We start from the raw sequence: 25814 nt of genomic DNA, 5'->3' as shown, positions 1-25814 counted from the left end.
GAGCGGGCGCGGGGGGTCCGGAGGAAGGCGCTTGGAAAAGAGGGGGGTCCGTGGGGAGGGGGACACGTGCCGGCGTGGCTCCTCGAAGCCCCGTGGGGAGGATGTGGGTGCTGGCACGCGCAGGGAATCCTTTCCCTGGGTTCATCCCGGCCGTGCTGGGGGGAGCGGGTGGGGCGCGGCGTTGCCCCTGGGAGACGTGGGGGGCTCCGGGTGCTGGCTCCCCGGGGAGGGGGCTGGAGCCTGACCCGAGGCGGCACAGGAGGGGTTTAGCTGGAGCGGCAACGCAAAATGGGCCAAAAAGGTTTAAAGGTGGGATGTGCCATCCTGGAGGAGGGCGAGGGATGCGGACTGCGGGTTCAGGACCCCTGGGTTGGTGTTCTGGGGGGCTCCGGGGCAGCTGGCCTCTGGGATGAGCTGGGGGCCAGCAACGTGCCCGAATTCCCCCACCGCTCCGGGGCACCGTGGCGGCTCAGCCCTGCCCCTCGTCCCCGGCCAAACGCGGGCGGGGGCTGCCCGCCGCCATCCCCGGGGATGCCCAGCACCCGCTGGGTGCGGCCCTGGGGAGCAGGGCTGGGGTCTCCAGGGGGTCTCTGTCCCGCCTCCGGCCCCGTCTGCGGCAGGGGGATGAGCTCCCCCGTGCGCATCCACCACCTCGGGCTCGGAGCCCCCTGTGCCCCCCAGGACGGTCCCTCCCGCGGGTGCCCGCGGCTGCGCTGCATCCCCCCGTGGGGCTGAGCGTCGCCCTCCCACCATGCTGTGCCCCCCTCCATCCCACAGCTGCAATAAACGCAGTTTATTGGGGCGTTTCTCCCCAAAAATTGTTCCGTTATCCCCAGGCGGGGAATGTGGCCGTGGGGCAGCCCAAGAGGGGGTCCCCGCGTTTCTGGTACTTCCTGAGCGACATGCCTGGCTGTGGGTGGGGACCCCGCAGCACCCACCCACCCACCCACCGGTGATGGCCCAGGATTGACCCGCTTCCCAAGCGCCACGGGTGCCGGCACCCCCAGTTTCGGCATCCTCCCCCGGCAGCCCTGGCTCCATCCAGAGCTGGGGTCCCGCACCCAAAAACCCCAAAAGCTGGGGTCCCGCACCATGTCCACATGCGGCGGCACCAGCTGGGCACCCAGGGCCAGTTAGGGACTCAGCCCGGCTGGGGGGCTCGGTACTGGTTGGGGGGCTCGGTACTGGTTGGGGGGCTCTGGTGCCAGCTGGGGGGCTCTGATAACGGCTGGGGGTCCTGGAACTGGCTGGGGGTCCTGGAACGGGCTGGGAGCTTGGCACCAGCCGGGGGCCCGGTGCCAGCTGGAAGCTGCAGGGCTGCCCGGGGGGCTCCGGTGCTGGCACTGGGGGGCTCTGGGCTGGGCACCCTGGAACTGCCCGGGGGCCCCGGTGCCAGCCAGGCACCAGCAACGACCTGGGAGCAGTGAGGGGCCCAGTGCCAGCTGGGGGGGCTTGCTGGGGGCTGGGGGGCTCGGTACGGGCTGGGGGGCTTCAGACCCAGCTGGCAGCTCCAAATCCAGCTGGGGAGGCTGAGTCCTGTACTGGGTGAGGGTCCCAGTACTGGTGTCGGGGGGCTCCTGTACTGGGTGGGGGTCCTGGTACTGGTGTGGGGGGGTCCTGTACTGGGTGAGGGTCCCAATACTCGTGTGGGGGGGTACTGTACTGGGTGAGGGTCCCGGTACTGGTGTGGGGTGTGTCCTGTACTGGGTGGGGGTCCTGGTACTGGTGAGTGGGGGTCCTGTACTGGGTGGGGGTCCCGGTACTGGTGTGGGGGGGCTCCTGTACTGGGTGAGGGTCCCAATACTGGTGTGGGGGGGGTCCTGTACTGGCTGGGGGTCCTGGTACTGGTGTGGGGGGTCCTGTACTGGGTGGGGGTCCCAGTACTGGTGTGGCAGGGCTCCTGTACTGGGTGAGGGTCCCGGTACTGGTGTGGGGGGGTGTCCTGTACTGGGTGAGGGTCCCGGTACTGGTGTGGGGGGGTGTCCTGTACTGGGTGAGGGTCCTGGTACTGGTGTGGGGGGGGTTCTGTACTGGGTGAGGGTGCCGGTACTGGTGTGTGGGGGCTCCTGTACGGGGTGGGGGTCCCGATACTGGTGTGGGGGGGTCCTGTACTGGGTGAGGGTCCTGGTACTGGTGTGGGGGGGCTCCTGTACCGGCTGGGGGTGGCTCTGGTACTGGCTGGAGCACTCCAGTCCCAGCTGAGGGTCTGCTACTGGTTGGGGTGGCTGGTACTGGCGGGGGGGGGGGGGGGGGGGGGCTGTACTGGGGGGGGGGTGGTACTGGTTGGGGGGGGGCCTGTACTGGTTGGGGGGGCCTGTAGTGGGGGGAGGGGGGGCCGGTACTGGTTGAGGGGAGCCGGTACTGGTTGGGGGGGCCGGTACTGGTTGAGGGGAGCCGGTACTGGTTGGGGGGGCAGTACTGGTTGGGGGGGGCCGGTACTGTTTGGGGGGGCCGGTACTGGTTGAGGGGAGCCGGTACTGGTTGGGGGGGCCGGTACTGGTTGGGGGGGGCCGGTACTGGTTGGGGGGGGCCGGTACTGGTTGAGGGGAGCCGGTACTGTTTGGGGGGGCCGGTACTGGTTGAGGGGAGCCGGTACTGGCTGGGGGGGGCCGGTACTGGTTGGGGGGGGCCGGTACTGGTTGAGGGGAGCCGGTACTGTTTGGGGGGGCCGGTACTGATTGAGGGGAGCCGGTACTGGCTGGGGGGGCCGGTACTGGCTTGCCCACTCCCGTCCCGGCTGGGGGGGCTGGGTGCTGCTGGGGGCTCCGGTGCCAGCTGGGGAGCCCTGTAGGGGCTGGCGGGGCTCCGGTGCCGGCTCGGGCTGTGGTACCGGGGCGGGGGGGGTCCCGGTACCGGCCGGGGCTCCGGTGCTGCAATGCCGCGGGGCTGCCAGCGGCGCTGCGGCAGCCGGGCCGGGGGGCCGGGGGGGGGGCGGGGCGGGGGGGGCGGCGCTGCCGGTGCCGGTGCCGGTGCCGGTGCCGGTGCCGGTGCCGGTGCCGGTGGCGGGGGGGGGGGCGGGCGCGGTGCCGTGCGCGCGTGCAGGGGGCGGGGGCGGCGCTCCCGGCCCGGCGGCCGCTGCCTGCCCGGCCCGGGCGGAGGGACCGGAGGGGCCGGAGGGACCGGAGGGGCGGGCGGGGCGGGACGGGCCCCGGCTCCACGGGCCCGGCGCGGCCGCGCTCGGATTATGAGGGAGCCATGAGCCCTCTGCGGGGCTGGCTGCTCGCCGCGCTCCTCTCGCTCGCCCCGCGGGCAGGTAGGTGCGGCCCCGCCATCGCCCCGGCCCCGCTCCCGGCCCCGCCATCGCCCCGGCATCGCCCCGCTCCCGGCCCCGGCCCCGCCATCGCCCCGGCCCCGCCGCCGCTGCGGCGCTTTCGCTGCACCCGGACATTTTTTCCGCAGCGCCGCCCCGCAGCGCCCCGGGAGGGGCCGGGCCCTCGCCCCCCGCCCCGGCCCCCGGGCGTCCCCCCGCCAGCCCCGCCGTGCCCTCCCGGGAGCTGTCCCCGGAGCGGCCCCGCACCGGCCCCGCTGTCCCCTGCGTGGCCCCTGCAGCGCTGTCCCCGCAGCAGCCGCCCGTGTCCCCCCCGGGCTGCGTCCCCGGAGCGGCTGCCCTGTCCCCCGGCTGTCCCCCGGCTGTCCCCCGATGTCCCTACAGCGGCTGCCCTGTCCCCCGGCTGTCCCCCCGGGAGATGTCCCTATAGCGGCCCTCCGGGTCCCCCCGGGATGTCCCCACCCGGCCCCCCGTGTCCCCTGGACGTCCCCTCCGGGATGCGCTGCTGTGCCCAGCCCCCCCCCGAGCCTTCTCCAGGTGCAGTGGCATTCCTGGTGCCCCCCCCATGTCCCCTGGGTGCCCCCCTCCATCCCCTGGGTGCCCCCCCCATGTCCCCTGGGTGCCCCCCTCCATCCCCTGGGTGCCCCCCCCATGTCCCCTGGGTACCCCCATGTCCCCTGGGTGCCCCCCCCCCCCGTCCCCTGGGTGCCCCCCATCCCCTGGGTGCCCCCCCATGTCCCCTGGGTGCCCCCCTCTGGGATGTGCCACTTTACCAGCCACCCGTGTCCCCTGGCCGTCCCCTCCAGGACGTGCCGCTGTACCCGAGGCCCCTCAGCTTCCCCTCCCAGATGTGTCCCCACCCTGGTCCCCCACGTCCCCTGGGCACCCCCCGGCCCGTGCTTCCTGGGTGTCCCCTCCTGGACCCACCGCCCCCCCCGGGTGTCCCCCCCATGTCCCCAGCCACCCCCCCAGGACATGTCCCCATACCCACCCTCCGTGTCACCTGGGTGTCCCCTCCGGGACAGGAGCATCCCCTTCGGGATGCAGTGCCACACTTGGGTCACCCCCAGAGCACGTCCCCATCCCCCCTCGTCCCCGGCCCCCCCGGGCCGCCGCGACGGGCTCCCCTCGCCCGCAGGTGCCGCCGTGCCGGCCGGCTCGCTGCAGCAGAGGCTCCCCCGGGCCGGGTGGCAGGACGGGCGGCTGGTGGCCCAGATCACCCACCCCAGCAGGCTGGTGGGGCAGAGCGCGGGAGGAGAAGTCCAGAGGCATCAGCTGGACACCAGGGTCAGGAATGAGCCTGGAGGAGGAGGAGGAGGAGGAGGAGGCCCCGTAAGTAAACCGCAACCCCCCGCTCCGCTCTTTCTGGGGTGGTCCGCAGGCAGCTGCCGTCGCCGGCCCGGCCGCGCCCCAGCACACGCGTGGCCGCTGCCATCCCGAACCGGAGCCTTCACCCGGCTGGGGACCGTGCCACCGCTGTGTGCCCCCCCGGTGGGGCACCAGTGCGTGCCATGAAATCCCATTAAATCTGGGTAGTGGCGGAACGGGAGCGAGCAGGCAGCAGGGAGCGAACGGGCGCATGGCTCCGGTGCCGGGGAGGACGGATCCAGGCCATGTGGGAGCAGCCCCATGCATCCCACCCGGTGCCGGCCCCCGAACCGCAGCCGGTTTCCCCCACCCCGGGCTCGGTGCATCCGCGCCAGCCGGTGACCTTCATCCCGGGGCCGGCAGCCGGTTTGCCCGGCGTTTCGGGGAGCTGGCAGACGCGCCCCATCCGGCACCGGGGGGGGGTTGATGCTTTCAAAGAGGCGGTGGCGGCTGCGGAGGCCGGCGCGCATCGATCCCCCCATCCTCACCGGATAAAAGGCGAAATAACGAGCTGCAATTGCCGCAAAGGTGATTTAAACCCGGCGTTAAGTAAAACCGCCGGGAAACGCCGGGAGGTGGCCAGGCCGCCACCGGCGGCTGGCGGGATTTTAGGGAGGTGTTAAGCCGGAATGTCGCGGAGGGATGGAGCGGCTGCGGATCTCGGGGGATTCGGAGTGGGGATGGTGCCGCGGGGGCCCAGCGGCGGCACCGGCAAAGCCCCGGTGATGCTCTCCCGGCCGCGCTGCCCGACCCGGTGAACGCGGTCGTCCCCTGCCCCGGCTGCTGCGCGGCGGCAAACGGGTCCTCGTCCGCTCGTCACCGTCCTGAGCTGCGCCCGGGCTCCCAGCGGGGGCGCGGGGCACCCCAGGAAAGGTTTGGCTTTCCCTGGCCGCCGTTTCCCCCGGCGCGAAGCCCCGGGGCTCCTGAGGGACGTGCTGGTGGCCGTGGGCCCTCACCTGCGCGGCGAGTTTGCCGGGGCTCGGGAGGTGCCGCAGCGCGCCGCTCCCGCAGGAATTAGGCCAGGAGCGACGGGCGCCGCAGGGCGGCTGAGACGCCGGCTCGGCGCTGCCGCGGGCGAGCCGGGCCCGCCGCGGGTGGGGTGATGCTCCTGCGCCCCCCACCCAAACGCGGCTCCCGAGGAGGTGGGTGAAGGGCTGCGGGTGCCCCCCCAGCACCACGGGAGTGATGATTTTGGGGCAAAACCCAGCGGTTTTATTTACATTGAATTTTTTGGGGGGGGGTAAAAAAAGCGCACCTTTAGAGGCTGCATATTTGGGGTGGGTTTTATTATTATTTTAAGTTGTTATTTTCTTTGGGGGGGCCGGCGCGGGGGGTGCTGACGGCTCCGGCTCTCTCGCAGGGGCTGCACCTGGCGCGGGTGAGCTTCGTGGTGCGTGCCTTCGGCTCGGCCTTCACCCTCGACCTCCAGCTGAACCAGTGAGCGGCCCCGGGGGTCCCGGCGGGGTGGGGGGCACCCACCTCCCGCTGCCCCCCGGCAGGAGCGGGGCGGTGGAGAAGCCGGGAGTCCCTGGGGCCAGGGGCTGGGTTGTGTGGAGCCGTCCCGGCTCCGGTGCCGGTGTGGTTGGGGGGGAGAGGGGCTCATGGGGTGCCAGCTCCCTCCCAAAGTCGGGGGGCCCATGCTGGGGGGATGCCATGTGCACGGGTGGTGGGTGGGCGTGTGATGAGGGTGCTGCCGTCTCCCTCCTCCTCCTCTTTTTCCCCACCGCTGCGGCCTCTCACCCCCCGCCTGCTCCCCGCAGCCACCTCCTCGCCTCCCACTACGTGGAGCGGCACGTCGGCATGGGCAGCAACGGCAGCCACAGCACGGTAAGCTGCGCGCCACGCCGTGCCGTGCCGTACCATGCCGTACCGTGCCGTGCCATGCTGTGCCACGCCATGAACGTTGTGCTGTGCCGTGCCATGCCATGCCACGTTGTGCCATACTGTGCTGTGCCGTGCTGTGCCATGCCATGAACATTGTGCTGTGCCGTGCCACACTGTGCCACGTTGTGCCATACCGTGCTGTGCCGTGCCATGCCATGCCATGAACGTTGTGCTGTGCCATGCCATGCCACACTGTGCTGTGCTGTGCCATGCTGTGCCATGCCATGAACATTGTGCTGTGCCATGCTATGCCATGCCACACCATGCCATGTTGTGCCATACCGTGCCGTGCTGTGCCATGCCATGAACATTGTGCTGTGCCATGCTATGCCATGCCACACCATGCCATGTTGTGCCATACCGTGCCGTGCTGTGCCATGCCATGAACATTGTGCTGTGCCATGCCGTGCCATGCCATACCGTGCCGTGCTGTGCAATGCCATGAACATTGTGCTGTGCCATGTCATGCCATGCCACGCCACACTGTGCTGTGCCATGCTGTGCCATGCCATGAACATTGTGCTGTGCCGTGCCACACCGTGCCACATTGTGCCATGCCGTGCTGTGCCATGCCATGAACATTGTGCTGTGCCATGCCGTGCCGTGCCACACCGTGCCACGTTGTGCCATACAGTGCCATGCCATGCTGTGCCACACCATGAACGTTGTGCCGTGCCGTGCCACACTGTGCCGTGCCGTGCCAGCTCTGGGGTCGTGGTGGCAGATTTATGAATCCAGCAGAAGTTGCGGAGCGGCCGCCAGCAGCTCAGCATCTCCCCCGGGGGGTCTGGGGATGCCCCCTGCCCCCGGGGTGCTGGGGTGCTGCCCCGGTGGGGGGTGGGGGGACGCACCTCACGTGGGTGCTGGCTGATCCCCGGGGTGCTTTGGCACGAGCTGCCAGCCTTGCCCGGCGCAGTGGTGGGTGCCCTCCCTGGGTGCCGTGGGTGACCCCTGGGTGCTGTGGGCACCAGGCGCACCCCGGGAGCCCGGGGGTGCTGGCGAGGGGGCAGCTGCCTGCGCCGCGGGCAGGGTGGGACCCGGGGCCGGGGGCTGGGGGCCGGGGCCGGCCGGCTCAGCCGCCTCTCCCTGCTCTGGCAGGGCGCGGGGGAGCACTGCTACTACCAGGGCCGGATCCGGGGGCAGCCCCGCTCTTTCGTGGCTCTCTCCAGCTGCCAGGGCCTGCGGTGAGTACCCCCCGCTGCCGCCGGGCCCAGGGGGGGTCGGGGGAGCCGCACCCCCACACCCTCTCACCCCCCCGTCTCTCTTTGCAGCGGGGTCTTCTCGGACGGCCGAGCCACCTACCTGATTGAGCCGCAGGCGGGCGCCGGGCACGGGCAGGTGAGCGGTGGCACCGGGACCCGCCATGTCCCTGCCTCAGTTTCCCCACTGCAGCCTTACAGGTCTGGCTGCGGCTCGGAGACAGCCTTGGGGACGCCGGGACGTGGCAGTCCCCCCTCCGCGCTGTCACATCCACGCGTGACCGTGACACTCGTCTCCCCACGGCAGGGCCTCCGACCGCACGTCATCCAGCGCGTCCCCGGCTGCGCCCGACCGGGTGAGCCTTCGCACGCAGCCGGCGCTCGTCCCCGAGGACCGGTGACGGCGGCCCCGGTGGCCCCGTGTCCTGTGCCCCGCCAGCTCTGTCCCTTCCCTCCAGGCTGCCTCTTCCCTGCGCTGAGCCAGCGCATCGCGGGCGGGCTACCGAAGCTGCGGCGGCGGCGGCAGGTTAGCGGGGACGGTGGGGGGCACGGGACGGGGACGCTTGACCCCAGTTGGCCTCCGGCTGCCGGCTCAGCCTTGCTGGGGCAGCTGCTCGCCCGGGCTGCGGCTCTGCCACGGGCGCAGCCGGGCCGGTTCGTGGGCGCCGGGGCCGCATTGGCAGGATGCTGCTGCTCCCGCGTGGGCTCAGGCGTGCCCTGGGGAGCCAGCGGAGATGCCGCAGCTGGAGGGGATCCGTCCCCGAGCCCACCCGGGCGGCTTTTCCCCCTCCACGCATCCCAAATACCCCTCACAGGCAGCCACAAAAGGGTTCAAAAAGCCCCTTTGCCGGGGCTCGGCGGGCGGATCCTGCCGGAGCCGGCTCAGCCGTGGGCTCCCGCCGGCAGGTACGCCGAGCCCAGCACACGGTTCACAGCGAGACCAAGTACATCGAGCTGGCGGTGGTGAACGACCACCAGCTGGTAAGCGCGGGGGGACCCAGGGCCGGTGGGGTGGGGGTCGGGGTGGCCCCCCCCGGCCCAACCTGGCCCCCGGTTCCCCCCGCCCCAGTTCCTGCAGCTCCGCAAGTCCGTGGTTCTCACCAGCAACTTTGCCAAGTCCGTGGTCAACCTGGCCGACATGGTGAGCGAGGGCTTGTCCCAGGGGGGTGGTCCCTGGCGCCTGGGGGGGTTTGGCCCCGGGGGGTTCGCTCCCAGGGGCTTGTCCCTGGGAGGGGGCTTGTCCCTGTGGAGGTTGTCCCCAGGGAGTTTGTCCCTGGCTCCTGGTGGGTTTGTCCTGGGTGGGGGCGGTCCCCGGGAGCTTGGTCATCAGCACCTCGTGGGTTTGTCCCTGGGGGGGTTTGTCCCTGGGGGGGTTTGTCCCCGGGGGGTTTGTCCCCAGGTGGTTTGTCCCCGGGGGGCTTGTCCCACGGGGTTTTTTTCCCTGACACCCGATGGGTTTGTCCCCAGGGATTTCATCTGCAGCGCCCGGTGGGTTCGTCCCACTTTGTCCCCAGGGGATTGTCCCTGGGCGGGGGGGTGCCCAGCTCCTGGGGGATTTGTCCCCAGGGGGTTGGTCCCTGGTGCCTGGGGGCTCTGTCCCCGGGTGGGATCGTCCCCAGGGGGTTGGTCCCTGGCACCCGATGGGTTTGTCCCAGGGGAGAGTCGGTCCCCAGCACCTGGTGGGTTTGTCCTGGGGCGGGGGTCGTCCCCAGCGCCATCCCCTCGCCCCCGCAGATCTACAAGGAGCAGCTCAACACCCGCATCGTGCTGGTGGCCATGGAGACGTGGGCCTCGGAGGACCGGATCCGGATGGGGGAAGACTCCCTGGAGACCCTGAACGAGTTCGTGAAGTACCGGCGCGAGGGGCTGGCGGAGCAGAGCGACACCGTCCACCTCTTCTCGTGAGCGCCGCGGCCGCGTCACCTCTCCGGGGCCAGGAGCCGCCGTCCCCCGTCCCCACCGTCCTCTTCCTCGCAGGGGTCGGACATTTCAGAGCAGCCGCAGCGGCACCGCTTTTGTGGGGGGCATCTGCTCACCCGCCCGCGCTGGGGGTGTCAACGAGGTGGGCGCAGCAAGACCCCGGTGAGAGCGGGCCGGGGATGGCGGGGGTCCCTCCGGTGACTCCCCCCTCCCTCCTGCGCAGTACGGCAACGTGGCGGCCATGGCGGTGACGCTGGCGCAGACGCTGGGGCAGAACGTGGGCATGATGTGGAACAAGCACCGCGCGGCGGCAGGTACCTGCCCCCCGGCAGCGGGACGGGGACGGGCGGGGGGCCGCCGCGGGGCCAGCAAGCCGGCGGCGGGACCGCCGGCACCCCCAGCCCCGCTCCTCTCCTCCCAGGGGACTGCCGCTGTCCAGACTCGTGGCTGGGCTGTATCATGGAGGACACAGGGTGGGTGCCCGCTGGGGGTGGCACTGCCGCCGTCCCCCACGCGCCTAGTGTCACCGCTCCCGGCGGGGGCATCGCCGAGGGTCCTGCCCCGTTTGGGGTGACCGGTCGTGCCTGGCGATGCCAGCCGGGCCGCGCCGGGGGGTGACGGTGTCCCCCGCCCCGCAGGTACTACCTCCCGCGGAAGTTCTCCCGCTGCAGCATCGACGAGTACAACCAGTTCCTGCAGGATGGCGGCGGCAGCTGCCTCTTCAACAAACCCCTGAAGGTAACGGCCCCCCGAGCCCCCGGCCCCAGGGCGGCCGTCACGGGGCGAGCGATGCCCCGGGGGTGGCTCCAAGGGTCCCTCGGGACTCGCGGTCTCCCCCAGCCCCTGCCACGTCCAAGGTAACGGCGCCGGCGTTGACCCCGGTGTCCCCAGCGGGGGACAGAGCCGGACCCTCACGCTTGATGGCAAGCGGTTTGGGGGTTCTGCCATCCCCTGGGGACATGATGCCCTTTTTGGGGGGGGGCTCACGGCAGCACCCAGCTCGGGGGCCCCCCAGCATCTCTTGCTCCCCCTCCCCTCGGTCCCGGCAGCTCCTGGACCCTCCGGAGTGTGGCAACGGCTTCGTGGAGGCGGGAGAGGAGTGCGACTGCGGCTCGCTGGCGGTGAGCAGGGGCCGGGGTCCGCTCGCCGGGGCCGCCGGCATTGCCGGGCGGCTGACGTGCCATGCCGGCCGCTGTCCCGGCAGGAGTGCGCGAAGAGCGGGGGCAACTGCTGCAAGAAGTGCACGCTGACCCACGACGCCATGTGCAGCGACGGGCTCTGCTGCAAAGGCTGCAAGGTGCGGGGCCGGGGGGGCCAGGGCCGGTGTCCCGGGGGCCGGATCCTGCGAGCCGCCGGCGTTCCTGCGCCGCGGGCTCCTGACGTGGCGGCTTCGTCCCCTGGGTGCAGTACGAGCCGCGCGGCGTGTCCTGCCGGGAGGCCGTGAACGAGTGCGACATCCCCGAAAGCTGCACCGGGGACTCCAGCCAGGTGAGCCGGGCTGGGGGGAGGCACGGGGGGGGACGCACCGCGGGGCCGCGGGGCATCACCCCTCCCCTTCTCCGCGTCCCCGCAGTGTCCCCCCAACCTCCACAAGCTGGATGGCTACTTCTGCGAAAATGAGCAGGTGAGTCTGGCCCGGCACGGCGGGACGCGGCCGTGGGGCTCCGGCACGTCCCCGTGGGCTCCGGCAGCCTGGTGCTTGTGCACGCCGGCAGCTGCAGCCACGGCTGAGCCACGCACACGGGGGTGGGTTTGGGGGTGAGCCGGCTCCTGCGGCGGCCGGGGCGCCCAGGGTGCGTGAGCCCTCCCTGTGCACCGGCGCGTCGTCCCTACGCTGTGCGAGCCGGGCTGGGGTCCCTGCGCCACGCGCCTTCCCTGCGCGTGCGGCCGTGCGCCCCGTATCCCGCAAGATTTCCCGTGCGTCCGCAGCTGCGGTCCGTGCGCTGCTTCCTCATTCCCACGCGGGCATGGGCCACGCGAGCCTCCCTCGTCCACGTGCGCCCACAGCCACGCGAGCCTTCCACGTGCACACATGCGTGGGGCCCCGTGCCCCCAGCGTCGTCCCGTGGCTGCGGGCGCACGGGGCTCCCCAGTCCCCGTGAACCTGCCCCGTGCCCGTGCAGCCGGGGCGGCGGTCCCAGGGCTGAGCACGTGCCTGGGGGGGCCGTCGTCCTCGCGCCACCTCCGTGGCCATGCACGCGCGTGCGCGAGCCCCTCCCCAGCCCCGTGACCCCCCCCCTCCCCGCTCCCCAGGGACGATGCTACGGCGGGCGCTGCAAAACCAGAGACCGGCAGTGCAACGCGCTGTGGGGCCGCGGTAGGTGCCAGCCGCGGGGCGGCTTTGCCAGGGTTGGGGGGACGGGGGTGACACGTGGGTGACAGCCATTTTCTCGTAGGCTCGGCCGAGCGCTTCTGCTACGAGAAGCTCAACGTGGAGGGGACCGAGCGGGGCAACTGCGGGCGCGAGGGCCTGGGCTGGCTGCAGTGCAACAAGCAGTGAGTGAGCCCCGGCCCCACGGCCCCCCCGGTGCCGCCCGCCCGCCCCGGTGATGCCAGCGGTGCCTTGCAGGGACGTGCTCTGCGGCTTCCTCCTCTGCGCCAACATCTCGGGCGCGCCCCGGCTGGGCGAGCTGAGCGGCGAGGTCGCCACCACCACCTTCTTCCACCAAAACCGCTACGTGGACTGCAGGTGGGTGCCCTGGCGACGGGGGTGGCCCCGGGCGGGGGGTCCCGGTGTCACCCGCTCTCGCCGCCCTGGCGCAGGGGAGGCCACGTGCAGCTGGTGGATGGCTCGGACCTGAGCTACGTGGAGGACGGGACGCCCTGCGGGCCCGGCATGCTGTGTCTCGACCACAAATGCCTTCCAGCCACGGCCTTTAACTTCAGCTCCTGCCCCGGCAGCTGGGACGGGAAGATCTGCTTCGACCACGGGGTGAGGGACGCGGGGAGGGCGCAGGGGGACCCGGGGGGGGGTGCGGTGGCGGCGGGGGGGGTGACGCCGTGCCCTCGCAGGTTTGCAGCAACGAGGGCAAGTGCATCTGCCGGGCCGAGTGGACGGGGAAGGACTGCAGCGTCTACGACCCCATCCCCGAGCCGAAGCCGACGGGGGAGACGGAGCGATACAAGGGTCCGTGCGCCCCGGGGGGTCCCCGCGTCCCTCCTGTCCCCGCGCCCCACAGGCTGGGGGGGGTCCCACGTCATCCCCAGCTGCCCCGGGGGCGCAGTGTCCGGCGGCTCACCTGGGCGCCGCGGGGGGCTGTCCCCCTCCCAGGTCCCCACGGTGCGGGGGGCTGCCCTGGGGCTGTGTCCCCATGCCCCCCCGCCGCTGACGTGTGTCCCTGTCCCCCCCGCCCCCTCTGTCGCAGGTCCCAGTGGCACCAATATCATTATCGGCTCCATCGCGGGGGCCGTGCTGGTGGCTGCCATCGTCCTAGGGGGGACAGGCTGGGGATTTAAGTAAGCAGCCGCTGCATGGCTTGTCCCCTCCGCTGCCGGCGCCGGCCACGTCCCCCCCGTGCACCGTCACCGCGCCAGCCGAGGCCCCTGCCCTCCTGGGGCCACCCCGGGCACCCCTGGCTGGGGGCATCGCCCGTCCCCCTCAGCCGGGCATCGCCCGTGCCGCAGCCCCGGGAGCTGGGAGCTGGTCCCTGGCCCACCTGCACGCGTCCCCGGGGCTCGCTGTCACCCCGACCCCCTGCGCCGTCCTGGCCGCGTCCGTCCCCAAGCGTGGGGGGCTGCGTCGGTGGCCCCGCGTGTGCCTGCTCCTGCGCGGCCCTGGGACGCGTCTGCCGCCTGCGGGACCAGGGGCGTCGGCGGGGGACGCTGGGGGGGACGGCGGGGGCACGGGGGTGGCACTAACGCTCCTCTCCTCTCCCCCCCGCCGCCCCCCAAGGAACATCCGCCGAGGAAGGTACGACCCGGCGCAGCAGGGAGTGTAACCGCCCCCCCCCATCGTCTCCTCGTCACCATCACTGTCACCGTCACGCTCCGGCAGCCTGACGGCGTGGGAGCCCCCCCGGGCCGGGCCCGTCTGTCCGTGTCGCTGTGTGTCCGGCCGTGCTGTCTCCATCTCTGTGCCCCCGACAGCTGAAAAGAGATGGCGGCTGGGGGGGGCCTGGCAGCAGCCCCCCCGGTGCTGGCTCTTTTCAGCTCAGTGTCCCCCCATGTGTCCCCCCCCGTGTCACAGCCCCCCACTAAACACACCCCACTTCTGTGTTGCAGGTCCGGGGGGGCCTGAGTGGGGCCGCTCTGCCCCACGCCCCCCCGCCAGCGCCTCATTAACAGCAATTAAACGGGGCGCCGCTGCCAAGAGTCCAGCCAAGGAGGAGAGCGGGGGGGGCACCCGGGACCCCCCCCCCCCCCGACCCCCACCGCACCACCACGAATGTATGGGCCCCCCCGGCCCCCGCCGCGGGGCTGCGGCACTCCCGGCACCGGGACGAATGTACCTGCGGGGGCGAGCAGAGCCCCCCCAGCCCCACACCCCCCCTCTGCCCCCCATCATTTCCACCTTCGGGGCCTGGGTCCCCCAAAGGGCCAGTATCGCCCAGTGCCAGGCAGCACCCCCCAGCGCAGGACTGGGAGCTGTGTGCCCCCATGCCAGGTCTGGGGAGGGGTCCCTGGGGGACGGGTCTGCACCCCCAGATGTGCCCCCCCCCCCCCCAAAGCACCTCAGCAGCCCCCAGTGTGGGGCAAGTCCCCCCAAACTCCCCCCACCTCCACCAAATGCCATGGCCCGGCCATGGGACCCCAGTGTCCCCAGCAGCGGGGACTGGCACCCATGGGTGCCAGCCTCTCCCTCTAGGGCAGGGGCTGCCCCCTCCGTCCCCAAACCGGGGGCTGGGGGGGGCAGGTGACAGCGGGGCCCAGCTGGGAGGGGCTGGGGTGCGTGGGGCTGCGTGGTGGGCGGCTCGTGTCACCCCACGGCAGCACCTGCGGGCGGCCCCCCACCCCCACGGCCGGCGGGTGGCACGTGTCACCCCAAACCCCCGCCACGTGTCACCCCAAACCCCCCCCGGCACGTGTCACCCCAAACCCCCCCCCCGGCACGTGTCACCCCAAACCCCCATGGCACGTGTCACCCCAAACTCCTGCCACGTGTCACCCCCAAACCCATGGCACGTGTCACCCCAAACCCCCATGGCACGTGTCACCCCAAACCCCCTGGCACATGTCACCCCAAACCCCCATGGCACGTGTCACCCCAAACCCACGGCATGTGTCACCCCAACCCCCCGCCACGTGCCAGCCTGCACAGGGTGGCTCTGTAGGACCACCCAACCCACAGCACCACGGAGCACCGGGGGCCCACGCTGGCTCCTTCCACCCCAGGTGACATTTCGGCGTGGGGGGGACACCCCAGGTGACACAAAGTGGGGGGGGGGGGGGACACACAGCACACACCCCACAGCAGGGTCCCCCCATCTCCCTCGCCCAGCGTCCCTGCCCGCCGCCGCGCCCCTTTGCCATGGAGGCGGGGGGGTGACCAACAGCACCCACGGGTGCCGTGGCTGCGGCGGCAGCAGCCAGGGAACGGGGCACTGCCAGGGTGCTGGGAGGTGACAGCAGGACGGGGGCGGCTGGACGTCCCCAGGCCTGGCTTTGGCGGCGGCTCCTCGCGTGACGCCAGCCGGGTGCCCCACGGTGATGGGTGGGGGACGCGGGGACCTGGGGCCACCCATGGGCGCGGGGGTCTGGACCAAGCCCCCCACCCACCCCCCGCAAACTCTCGCACTGTCACCACGATGTCCCCACAGCTGCCACAGTGCCGGGGTGGTCCCCGCGGCGAGGGGACGCCCCTGTTTCAGAGCAAGAAGCCACCGTCGTCACTGGGTTTGGGGACATTTATATATATATATAAAAAAATATAGGTTTTTTTTTTCTTAATGATTTTAACGCTGTAAGGTCAAGCAGTGCCGCGGTGCCGCCACAGACGCGCCAGGGAGGGCCCGTGGCCAGGACGGGGGGGTGCACCCAGTGCTTCCAGAGAGCAGAACGCCCTGCCCGGACCCCCAGCAGGCTGAGCCGCCGGCCCCGTCCCGGCACGCGGCAGGGGACAAGCACACCGGGGCGGCGGCAACCCCCCCCCCCCCGCCCCGCCAACTCACCGCCATCCCGCACCGCCTCGCTCCGCGCTATCGCCCACAGCCGGGACGGGGCCCCGGGTTGTGGGGCGGGGGCTTCGCCGCCCCCCTCGAACGCCTGCGCCTCGTCTCGCGCTCCCGCTTTGCACGTGCTGGGGAGCCGCCGTCGCTGCTGCTGCCGGAGGCGCCGTCGCCGGAGACGCCGCATGCTCCTCGCTCGGCCCCCCGGGAAGCCTCCTGCAATGTCGCAGAATTTATTTACAATAAAGATTTGGAAAAGGATGGGCGTTCTGCTTGTCACCGGGGCGGGGTGGTGGTGGGGGAAGCATGGTGCTGGGGAGGCCCAAGCATCCCCAAAGCTCATCCGGGAGGATGCTCCAGCCTCTCCTTTGCAGTGGGGCGAGCAAAACCAGGCAGACGGGGGCTCGGGGCTGGGTCCCCACCTCCCAGCGGGACCCGCAGGGACGAGGAATCCTCCCAGGGGCCCAGCCGGGCGATGCTCAGCTAGGGCCAGTGTGGCAAAGCTGAGCACAGTGGCGCTGGCTGGCACAGCCAGACTGTTCGGCACAGCCAGACTGTTCGGCACAGCCGGACACCTTGGCACAGCCAGACTCCCTGGCACAGCCGGCCAGCTCGGCACATCGACCACGAGAGGGCTCCCCCAGTCCAGCCCATGCATGCCTGGACTGGATGGAGCAGGAGCTGCTCTGATGGCCCTGAGACGCTCCAGAGCCACCCAGGAGCTGCTCTGATGGCCCTCAGGAGCTCCAGAGCCCACGCAGGAGCTGCTCTGATGGCCCCGAGGAGCTCCAGAGCCCACGCAGGAGCTGCTCTGATGGCCCTCAGGAGCTCCAGAGCCCACGCAGGAGCTGCTCTGATGGCCCCGAGGTGCTCCAGAGCCCACGCAGGAGCTGCTCTGATGGCCCCGAGGTGCTCCAGAGCCCATGCAGGAGCTGCTCTGATGGCCCTCAGGAGCTCCAGAGCCCACGCAGGAGCTGCTCTGATGGCCCCGAGGTGCTCCAGAGCCACCCAGGAGCTGTTCTGATGGCCCCGAGATGCTCCAGAGCCACACAGGAGCTGGTCTGATGGACCTGAGACACTCCAGAGCCCACGCAGGAGCTGCTCTGATGGCCCCGAGGTGCTCCAGAGCCACACAGGAGCTGCTCTGATGGCCCTCAGGAGCTCCAGAGCCCACGCAGGAGCTGCTCTGATGGCCCCGAGGAGCTCCAGAGCCCACGCAGGAGCTGCTCTGATGGCCCTCAGGAGCTCCAGAGCCCACGCAGGAGCTGCTCTGATGGCCCCGAGGTGCTCCAGAGCCCACGCAGGAGCTGCTCTGATGGCCCCGAGGTGCTCCAGAGCCCATGCAGGAGCTGCTCTGATGGCCCTCAGGAGCTCCAGAGCCCACGCAGGAGCTGCTCTGATGGCCCCGAGGTGCTCCAGAGCCACCCAGGAGCTGTTCTGATGGCCCCGAGATGCTCCAGAGCCACACAGGAGCTGCTCTGATGGACCTGAGACACTCCAGAGCCCACGCAGGAGCTGCTCTGATGGCCCCGAGGTGCTCCAGAGCCCACGCAGGAGCTGTTCTGATGGCCCCGAGGTGCTCCAGAGCCCACGCAGGAGCTGCTCTGATGGCCCCGAGGTGCTCCAGAGCCACACAGGAGCTGCTCTGATGGACCTGAGACGCTCCAGAGCCACACAGGAGCTGCTCTGATGGCCTCGAGACGCTCCAGAGCCCACGCAGGAGCTGCTCTGATGGCCCTCAGGAGCTCCAGAGCCCACCCAGAAGCTGCTCTGATGGCCCTCAGGAGCTCCAGAGCCCACCCAGAAGCTGCTCTGATGGCCCTCAGGTGGTCCAGAGCCCACGCAGGAGCTGTTCTGATGGCCCCGAGATGCTCCAGAGCCACCCAGGAGCTGCTCTGATGGCCCTCAGGAGCTCCAGAGCCCACGCAGGAGCTGCTCTGATGGCCCCGACGTGGTCCACAGCCACGCAGGAGCTGCTCATATGGCCCTCAGGAGCTCCAGAGCCCACGCAGGAGCTGCTCTGATGGCCCCGAGGTGCTCCAGAGCCACACAGGAGCTGCTCTGATGGCCCTCAGGAGCTCCAGAGCCCACGCAGGAGCTGCTCTGATGGCCCCGAGGTGCTCCAGAGCCACACAGGAGCTGCTCTGATGGCCCTCAGGAGCTCCAGAGCCCACCCAGAAGCTGCTCTGATGGCCCTCAGGTGCTCCAGAGCCCACCCAGGAGCTGTTCTGATGGCCCTCAGGAGCTCCAGAGCCCACGCAGGAGCTGCTCTGATGGTCCTCAGAAGCTCCAGATCCCACGCAGGAGCTGCTCTGATGGCCCCGAGGTGCTCCAGAGCCCATGCAGGAGCTGTTCTGATGGCCCCGAGGTGCTCCAGAGCCCACGCAGGAGCTGCTCTGATGGCCCTCAGGAGCTCCAGAGCCCACGCAGGAGCTGCTCTGATGGACCTGAGACACTCCAGAGCCACGCAAGAGCTGCTCTGATGGCCCTGAGACGCTTCAGAGCCCACACAGGAGCTGCTCTGATGGCCCCGAGGTGCTCCAGAGCCCACCCAGAAGCTGCTCTGATGGCCCTCAGGAGCTCCAGAGCCCACACAGGAGCTGCTCTGATGGCCCTGAGGTGCTCCAGAGCCCCTGCAGGAGCTGCTCTGATGGCCCTCAGGAGCTCCAGAGCCCACCCAGAAGCTGCTCTGATGGCCCCGAGGTGATCCACAGCCACACAGGAGCTGCTCTGATGGCCCTCAGGAGCTCCAGAGCCCACCCAGGAGCTGCTCTGATGGCCCCGAGGTGCTCCAGAGCCCACACAGGAGCTGCTCTGATGGCCCCGAGACGCTCCAGAGCCACACAGGAGCTGCTCTGATGGCCCCGAGGTGCTCCAGAGCCACACAGGAGCTGCTCTGATGGCCCCGAGGAGCTCCAGAGCCCACGCAGGAGCTGCTCTGATGGCCCCGAGGTGCTCCAGAGCCCACGCAGGAGCTGCTCTGATGGTCCTCAGAAGCTCCAGAGCCCACGCAGGAGCTGCTCTGATGGCCCTCAGGTGCTCCAGAGCCCACGCAGGAGCTGCTCTGATGGCCCCGAGATGCTCCAGAGCCCATGCAGGAGCTGTTCTGATGGCCCCGAGGTGCTCCAGAGCCCACGCAGGAGCTGCTCTGATGGACCTGAGACACTCCAGAGCCACGCAAGAGCTGCTCTGATGGCCCTCAGGAGCTCCAGAGCCCACGCAGGAGCTGCTCTGATGGACCTGAGACACTCCAGAGCCACGCAAGAGCTGCTCTGATGGCCCTCAGGAGCTCCAGAGCCCACGCAGGAGCTGCTCTGATGGCCCTCAGGAGCTCCAGAGCCCACGCAGGAGCTGCTCTGATGGCCCTCAGGAGCTCCAGAGCCCACCCAGAAGCTGCTCTGATGGACCTGAGACGCTCCAGAGCCCACGCAGGAGCTGCTCTGATGGCCCTCAGGAGCTCCAGAGCCCACGCAGGAGCTGCTCTGATGGCCCCGAGGTGCTCCAGAGCCCACGCAGGAGCTGCTCTGATGGCCCCGAGGTGCTCCAGAGCCCATGCAGGAGCTGCTCTGATGGCCCTCAGGAGCTCCAGAGCCCACGCAGGAGCTGCTCTGATGGCCCCGAGGTGCTCCAGAGCCACCCAGGAGCTGTTCTGATGGCCCCGAGATGCTCCAGAGCCACACAGGAGCTGCTCTGATGGACCTGAGACACTCCAGAGCCCACGCAGGAGCTGCTCTGATGGCCCCGAGGTGCTCCAGAGCCACACAGGAGCTGCTCTGATGGCCCTCAGGAGCTCCAGAGCCCACCCAGAAGCTGCTCTGATGGCCCCGAGGTGGTCCACAGCCACACAGGAGCTGCTCTGATGGCCCTCAGGAGCTCCAGAGCCCACGCAGGAGCTGCTCTGATGGCCCCGAGGTGCTCCAGAGCCACCCAGGAGCTGTTCTGATGGCCCTCAGGAGCTCCAGAGCCCACCCAGAAGCTGCTCTGATGGCCCTCAGGAGCTCCAGAGCCCACGCAGGAGCTGCTCTGATGGCCCTCAGGAGCTCCAGAGCCCACACAGGAGCTGCTCTGATGGCCCCGAGGTGCTCCAGAGCCCACGCAGGAGCTGCTCTGATGGCCCCGAGACGCTCCAGAGCCCATGCAGGAGCTGTTCTGATGGCCCCGAGGTGCTCCAGAGCCCACGCAGGAGCTGCTCTGATGGACCTGAGACGCTCCAGAGCCCACGCAGGAGCTGCTCTGATGGCCCTCAGGAGCTCCAGAGCCCACGCAGGAGCTGCTCTGATGGCCCTCAGGAGCTCCAGAGCCCACACAGGAGCTGCTCTGATGGACCTGAGACGCTCCAGAGCCACCCAGGAGCTGCTCTGATGGCCCTCAGGAGCTCCAGAGCCCACGCAGGAGCTGCTCTGATGGCCCCGAGGTGATCCACAGCCACACAGGAGCTGCTCTGATGGCCCTCAGGTGCTCCAGAGCCCACCCAGGAGCTGCTCTGATGGCCCCGAGGTGCTCCGGAGCCACACAGGAGCTGCTCTGATGGCCCTCAGGAGCTCCAGAGCCCACGCAGGAGCTGCTCTGATGGCCCTCAGGAGCTCCAGAGCCCACGCAGGAGCTGCTCTGATGGCCCCGAGGTGCTCCAGAGCCCACGCAGGAGCTGTTCTGATGGCCCCGAGGTGCTCCAGAGCCCACGCAAGAGCTGCTCTGATGGCCCCGAGACGCTCCAGAGCCCATGCAGGAGCTGTTCTGATGGCCCCGAGGTGCTCCAGAGCCCACGCAGGAGCTGCTCTGATGGCCCTCAGGTGCTCCAGAGCCCACGCAGGAGCTGCTCTGATGGCCCCGAGGTGCTCCAGAGCCCACCCAGAAGCTGCTCTGATGGCCCCGAGGTGATCCACAGCCACACAGGAGCTGCTCTGATGGCCCTCAGGAGCTCCAGAGCCCACACAGGAGCTGCTCTGATGGCCCTCAGGTGCTCCAGAGCCCACCCAGGAGCTGCTCTGATGGCCCTCAGGATCTCCAGAGCCCACGCAGGAGCTGCTCTGATGGTCCTCAGAAGCTCCAGAGCCCACGCAGGAGCTGCTCTGATGGCCCCGAGGTGCTCCAGAGCCCACGCAGGAGCTGCTCTGATGGCCCCGAGGTGCTCCAGAGCCCACGCAGGAGCTGCTCTGATGGCCCCGAGTCGCTCCAGAGCCCACGCAGGAGCTGCTCTGATGGCCCTCAGGAGCTCCAGAGCCCACGCAGGAGCTGCTCATATGGCCCTCAGGAGCTCCAGAGCCCACGCAGGAGCTGCTCTGATGGCCCTCAGGAGCTCCAGAGCCCACGCAGGAGCTGCTCTGATGGCCCTCAGGAGCTCCAGAGCCCACCCAGGAGCTGCTCTGATGGACCTGAGACGCTCCAGAGCCCACGCAGGAGCTGCTCTGATGGCCCTCAGGAGCTCCAGAGCCCACGCAGGAGCTGCTCTGATGGCCCTCAGGAGCTCCAGAGCCCACGCAGGAGCTGCTCTGATGGCCCCGAGGTGCTCCAGAGCCCACGCAGGAGCTGCTCTGATGGCCCTCAGGAGCTCCAGAGCCCACGCAGGAGCTGCTCTGATGGCCCCGAGGTGCTCCAGAGCCCACGCAGGAGCTGCTCTGATGGCCCCGAGGTGCTCCAGAGCCCATGCAGGAGCTGCTCTGATGGCCCTCAGGAGCTCCAGAGCCCACGCAGGAGCTGCTCTGATGGCCCCGAGGTGCTCCAGAGCCACCCAGGAGCTGTTCTGATGGCCCCGAGATGCTCCAGAGCCACCCAGGAGCTGCTCTGATGGCCCTCAGGAGCTCCAGAGCCCACGCAGGAGCTGCTCTGATGGCCCCGAGGTGCTCCAGAGCCACACAGGAGCTGCTCTGATGGCCCTCAGGAGCTCCAGAGCCCACGCAGGAGCTGCTCTGATGGCCCTCAGGTGCTCCAGAGCCCATGCAGGAGCTGTTCTGATGGCCCTCAGGAGCTCCAGAGCCCATGCAGGAGCTGCTCTGATGGTCCTCAGAAGCTCCAGAGCCCACGCAGGAGCTGCTCTGATGGCCCCGAGGTGCTCCAGAGCCCACGCAGGAGCTGCTCTGATGGCCCCGAGGTGCTCCAGAGCCCACGCAGGAGCTGCTCTGATGGCCCCGAGATGCTCCAGAGCCCATGCAGGAGCTGTTCTGATGGCCCCGAGGTGCTCCAGAGCCCACGCAGGAGCTGCTCTGATGGCCCTCAGGAGCTCCAGAGCCCACGCAGGAGCTGCTCTGATGGACCTGAGACACTCCAGAGCCACGCAAGAGCTGCTCTGATGGCCCTGAGACGCTCCAGAGCCCACGCAGGAGCTGCTCTGATGGCCCCGAGGTGCTCCAGAGCCCACCCAGAAGCTGCTCTGATGGCCCTCAGGAGCTCCAGAGCCCACGCAGGAGCTGCTCTGATGGCCCCGAGGTGCTCCAGAGCCCCTGCAGGAGTTGCTCTGATGGCCCTCAGGAGCTCCAGAGCCCACGCAGGAGCTGTTCTGATGGCCCCGAGGTGGTCCACAGCCACCCAGGAGCTGCTCTGATGGCCCTCAGGAGCTCCAGAGCCCACGCAGGAGCTGCTCTGATGGCCCCGAGGTGCTCCAGAGCCACACAGGAGCTGCTCTGATGGCCCTCAGGTGCTCCAGAGCACACCCAGGAGCTGTTCTGATGGCCCCGAGGTGCTCCAGAGCCCACGCAGGAGCTGCTCTACCCTCTACCCAGCGGCGTAGGTGCTGCGTGACCCTGCGGGGCTGCAGGCTGGAGCTGCGCCGACTTGCTCAGGGCAGGGTCCTGCTCACCGGCGTTGCCGCGTGTGCCAGGGAGGCTGGGGCTCACGAGGCCGCGGCGGCGGGGTTGGACGTGCCCAGCACAAGGGAGATGCTCCTTGGCCAACTTCCCAGGAGCACAAAAACCGCGAGAGGCAGCGGGGTCCAGTGCCCAGAGGCACTCGACGCCCCGCGCCGCCGCTTCATCGCAGACTTTGCCAGCTCCTTTTTAGCTTCCTCCATCGCAGCGCACAGCTCCTCTGCCTTGAAGAGGAGCTGCCCGAAACATGGAGCACAGGCTGGCCGGGTGCTGCACCATTCCTACCTGTCCTCAAGCTCCTTCTCTTACTCCTAGCTCGCCAGTTTTATGTTAGAGACCATCCTCGCGCTCAGCCCTGATCCACACGCCTCGTCCACCACCGCCAGAATTCAGCGGCACTGGCTGAAGGTTAACCACATCGTCCGAGGGAGAAGCCGCAGTCTCCCATCTCCGTGCCGGCTGCCGAGCTGCTCCTCCGATGAAGGCTGCGAGGTCGGCATTGGCTTTTGGGCTCCTCCGCAGTCGCTTGCAGGGCTCTCTCCCTAGCGCCGGTGTGGCATCCCCCGTAACCCAGCGCACCCGAAAGGACCCGCGGGGAGCGGCGGCCTGGGGGATGCATCGGAGCAGCTCTCACTTACAAGGATAAAATCAAAGACTTCTCTGCCCCTTTTCACCAAAAAGAGCAACGAGCCTCTAAGGGTGAATCCTGCCAATCTCAAAAGCCGGCAATGGGCAAAAAAAGGTATACATAAATCCCCCTCATTATTAGTAAAACCAGAGAACTTAGAAAACCACTCTTCCACAGCCGCCTCTGTGCCATTACACAATGGGAGACCCTTGAACCTAAAATATCTCCGCTCCTTTGGCTGCCTGGGCTGATGATTGACCCTCTAGCTGTGATTTTGCAGCTATCATCTAACGAGGCAGACTTTGCTTTTAGGAAGCAAAGCCTCAAGGACCCCGCAGGAACGTGGTCGCCGCAGCATGGGGGGGCCGCCACGTGAGCGGCAGTTTGCGTGAGCAGGGGGAGGCTACGATTTTTCAGCTCTCGTGCTCATAAGAAAGCCGAGATGTTTTTGGTCAGCTTTTGAGAGCAGAGGGAGATGTCAGATGGTCAGGAGGCAACGCTGCCATGTGAAGTGAAATGGGGAAATGTCATCCTGAAGGGAGTTTTATTTGGGGGATAAATCACAAGGAAGAGAAATTAACAGCCCAAATACCGGCTTTGCAACGCAGCAGGAAAAACCACATCCTCATTTTCCATGCAAATGAACAAAGAACCCGAACGGAACTCTGACCACAAACCAGGACATGCGTTTTCCATCTGGAAAACCCTCTGAAGGCTACAGAACCTCACGGCACAGAAGCTGTCCATCTGTGCCTTCCACGTTTGAAGCACCCCGGTCATGCACCCACACCCTCGAGCAACAGGTGCTTTCTACTCCAGTGATGATGCTGGAAGACAGCGTGACTTCTTTCGGCTGTGTCACCCCCGGATCCTGGTGGGAAACTGAGGTCTGGAGAGGGGGAGAGAGGGGGTGGGAAGGGTAGAGCCCATTCCGGCTCCCCCCCAAAGTCCCCTGGCACACGGCATGGCCTGGGATGGAGCAGGACCAAAGCAAGCCCGTGCTGTGCCTCTCTTGAGTCAAGGCTGTGTTGCTCTTATTGGCTACAAGATTTTAGGGAAATTCACCTTTTTGTCACCATGGAGAAATTCTGCAGGCAAACAGCTGATAAATGGTCAAAAGGAGTATGCACGCTCCAAGTAAAAGCAGATCCCAGCTCTGTCTCGCCCGCTATGGGAATTTTGCTGTTTAGGCTCCAGCTGGAAACAAGAAGCAAATCACTGCCCAGAAAAGAGGTGGTTCAGGGGAAAGCGGGGAACGTCTCCGAGCAGCCTCGGCTCTGCGTGCCTTACACAACGCTGTCAGTCCCAATGGCACTCCAGCACGCTGATCAGAAAGCCGCCGCTCCGGGGGGAAGGGGAGCGCCAGCGTTTCCAGACGCCGCGGGTTTGCCAAGCACAACGCATCTGCAGCGGAGGCGACGCGAGCTTCGGGTGGACTGGGAGGGGCTGGGCAGGCTGAGCTGAAAGGGGTTAGGCTGAATGGTCGCAGGAATTTTGGCAAATGCTTCTTGCAGCTTTGCAAACGCAACGGGTCGCCGTGACCGCACTCCCCTCGCAGGCCTCCTCCTGCTAGTCCCGCTGTGCAGCTCGTTTGGGGTAATAAACATACCCAGCGTTACACGGTGCTTGGGGCGTTTTGCATGGGAAAGCTGGCTACCGTTCTGCTTTTCGGCAAACACGAAGATAGCAACGCTGGAACCTTCTGCTGATTTGAGACACCGCTGACCCGATTTCTAGCGGCAGCGAGGAACCCTCAACAGCAGGGACTGAGGACATCAGCAAAACACCAGGCGTTCCAAGCCTGCACACAAACCAGACTCACGTCAAACCCCAAATCGCTTTTAAAGATTCTTTGAGGGTCAATGACTTCAGGTGGCGGGAGCTCCCACGGGCAGCTGGCCCCCGTCCCACCACGGGCGCGCTTCCGTGTCTCCCCCTGAAAGCCTGGGGGCTGAACCCTGAAAGTCGGGGGGGAAAAAGGAGAAAAGCGGAGCTGAGCCTCCAAGGCCAGCTTAGCAATTGCACCGGAGGGCAGACGGGAGGGAGCCGCTCGCAGCCAGGGCTGGCGGCTGGGCAGGCAGGCGCCGGGGGTGCCGGGCAGCTCGCCTGGCAAAGCGCGGCCGCTCCAGCGACCGCCCGCTTGCGAGGGGCCCGCGGGCTGGGGCGCAGCCCAGCCCCCTGCGCCCGAACAGCTCCGGCCGGCAACGGGAGGGAAGGATGGCTGCCAGCCCGGAAGACGGCCAGCGGCCTGAGGACGTGACGGAAGGCCTCGGCGCGCCTCAACCGCAGCCGCGCAGCCGCCGCTGCAGGGGGAGAGTGAAAGCAGCCTGGGAGAAACGGGGGAAACCCAGTTCCTTGAGCCTGTTATGACTAGACTGTACAAAAAAATTGCCAAACGCCCTTTAAGAAGCTGGCCGGGACTCCGGCTGCACTGCCTTGTAGGTCTTTTCCAGCTCAAAGCCTGCGTCGTTCCAGGCGTGGGCCAGCCTTGCCGCTGCTTTTTACGAGCAGCGCCCCAAACGCCCGCGTTCGCGCTTCTGCCGCCAGCGAGCGTTAACCCACAGGTTTCGGCTGGGACAGAGTTAATTTTCTTCCTAGCAGCAGGCATAGTGCTGTGTTTTGGATTTAGTAGGAGAAGAATGC

General features: G+C 68.7%; 1 protein-coding gene across 3 annotated transcripts; it reads left to right on the top strand.

Moving 5' to 3' along the window:
• The first annotated feature begins 3195 nt into the window (after nucleotides 1-3195).
• ADAM11 (ADAM metallopeptidase domain 11) lies at nucleotides 3196-13577 on the top strand. 3 transcript variants are annotated; one of them, XM_075722606.1, is made up of 26 exons: nucleotides 3196-3253; nucleotides 4407-4600; nucleotides 5997-6073; nucleotides 6397-6463; nucleotides 7619-7704; nucleotides 7792-7858; nucleotides 8027-8075; nucleotides 8178-8245; nucleotides 8626-8700; nucleotides 8789-8860; nucleotides 9454-9620; nucleotides 9697-9781; nucleotides 9863-9953; nucleotides 10061-10112; nucleotides 10278-10377; nucleotides 10689-10760; nucleotides 10844-10936; nucleotides 11047-11127; nucleotides 11213-11263; nucleotides 11893-11956; nucleotides 12036-12135; nucleotides 12209-12328; nucleotides 12403-12571; nucleotides 12652-12766; nucleotides 13005-13095; nucleotides 13532-13577. In XM_075722606.1, exons 1-26 carry the CDS (start codon nucleotides 3196-3198, stop codon nucleotides 13575-13577), a joined length of 2310 nt encoding a protein of 769 aa, XP_075578721.1. The 3 variants fall into 3 exon arrangements, with proteins under 3 accessions (XP_075578721.1, XP_075578720.1, XP_075578719.1); XM_075722605.1 differs by having other exon boundaries at nucleotides 3196-3262; XM_075722604.1 differs by having other exon boundaries at nucleotides 8027-8245.
• The last annotated feature ends 12237 nt before the right edge of the window (nucleotides 13578-25814 follow it).

This window comes from Pelecanus crispus, chromosome 18 (assembly GCF_030463565.1).
Source record: "Pelecanus crispus isolate bPelCri1 chromosome 18, bPelCri1.pri, whole genome shotgun sequence".
Lineage (NCBI taxonomy): Eukaryota > Metazoa > Chordata > Aves > Pelecaniformes > Pelecanidae > Pelecanus > Pelecanus crispus.
The sequence above is the reverse complement of the archived record's forward strand: the minus strand, read 5'-3'. Positions and strand labels throughout refer to the sequence as shown.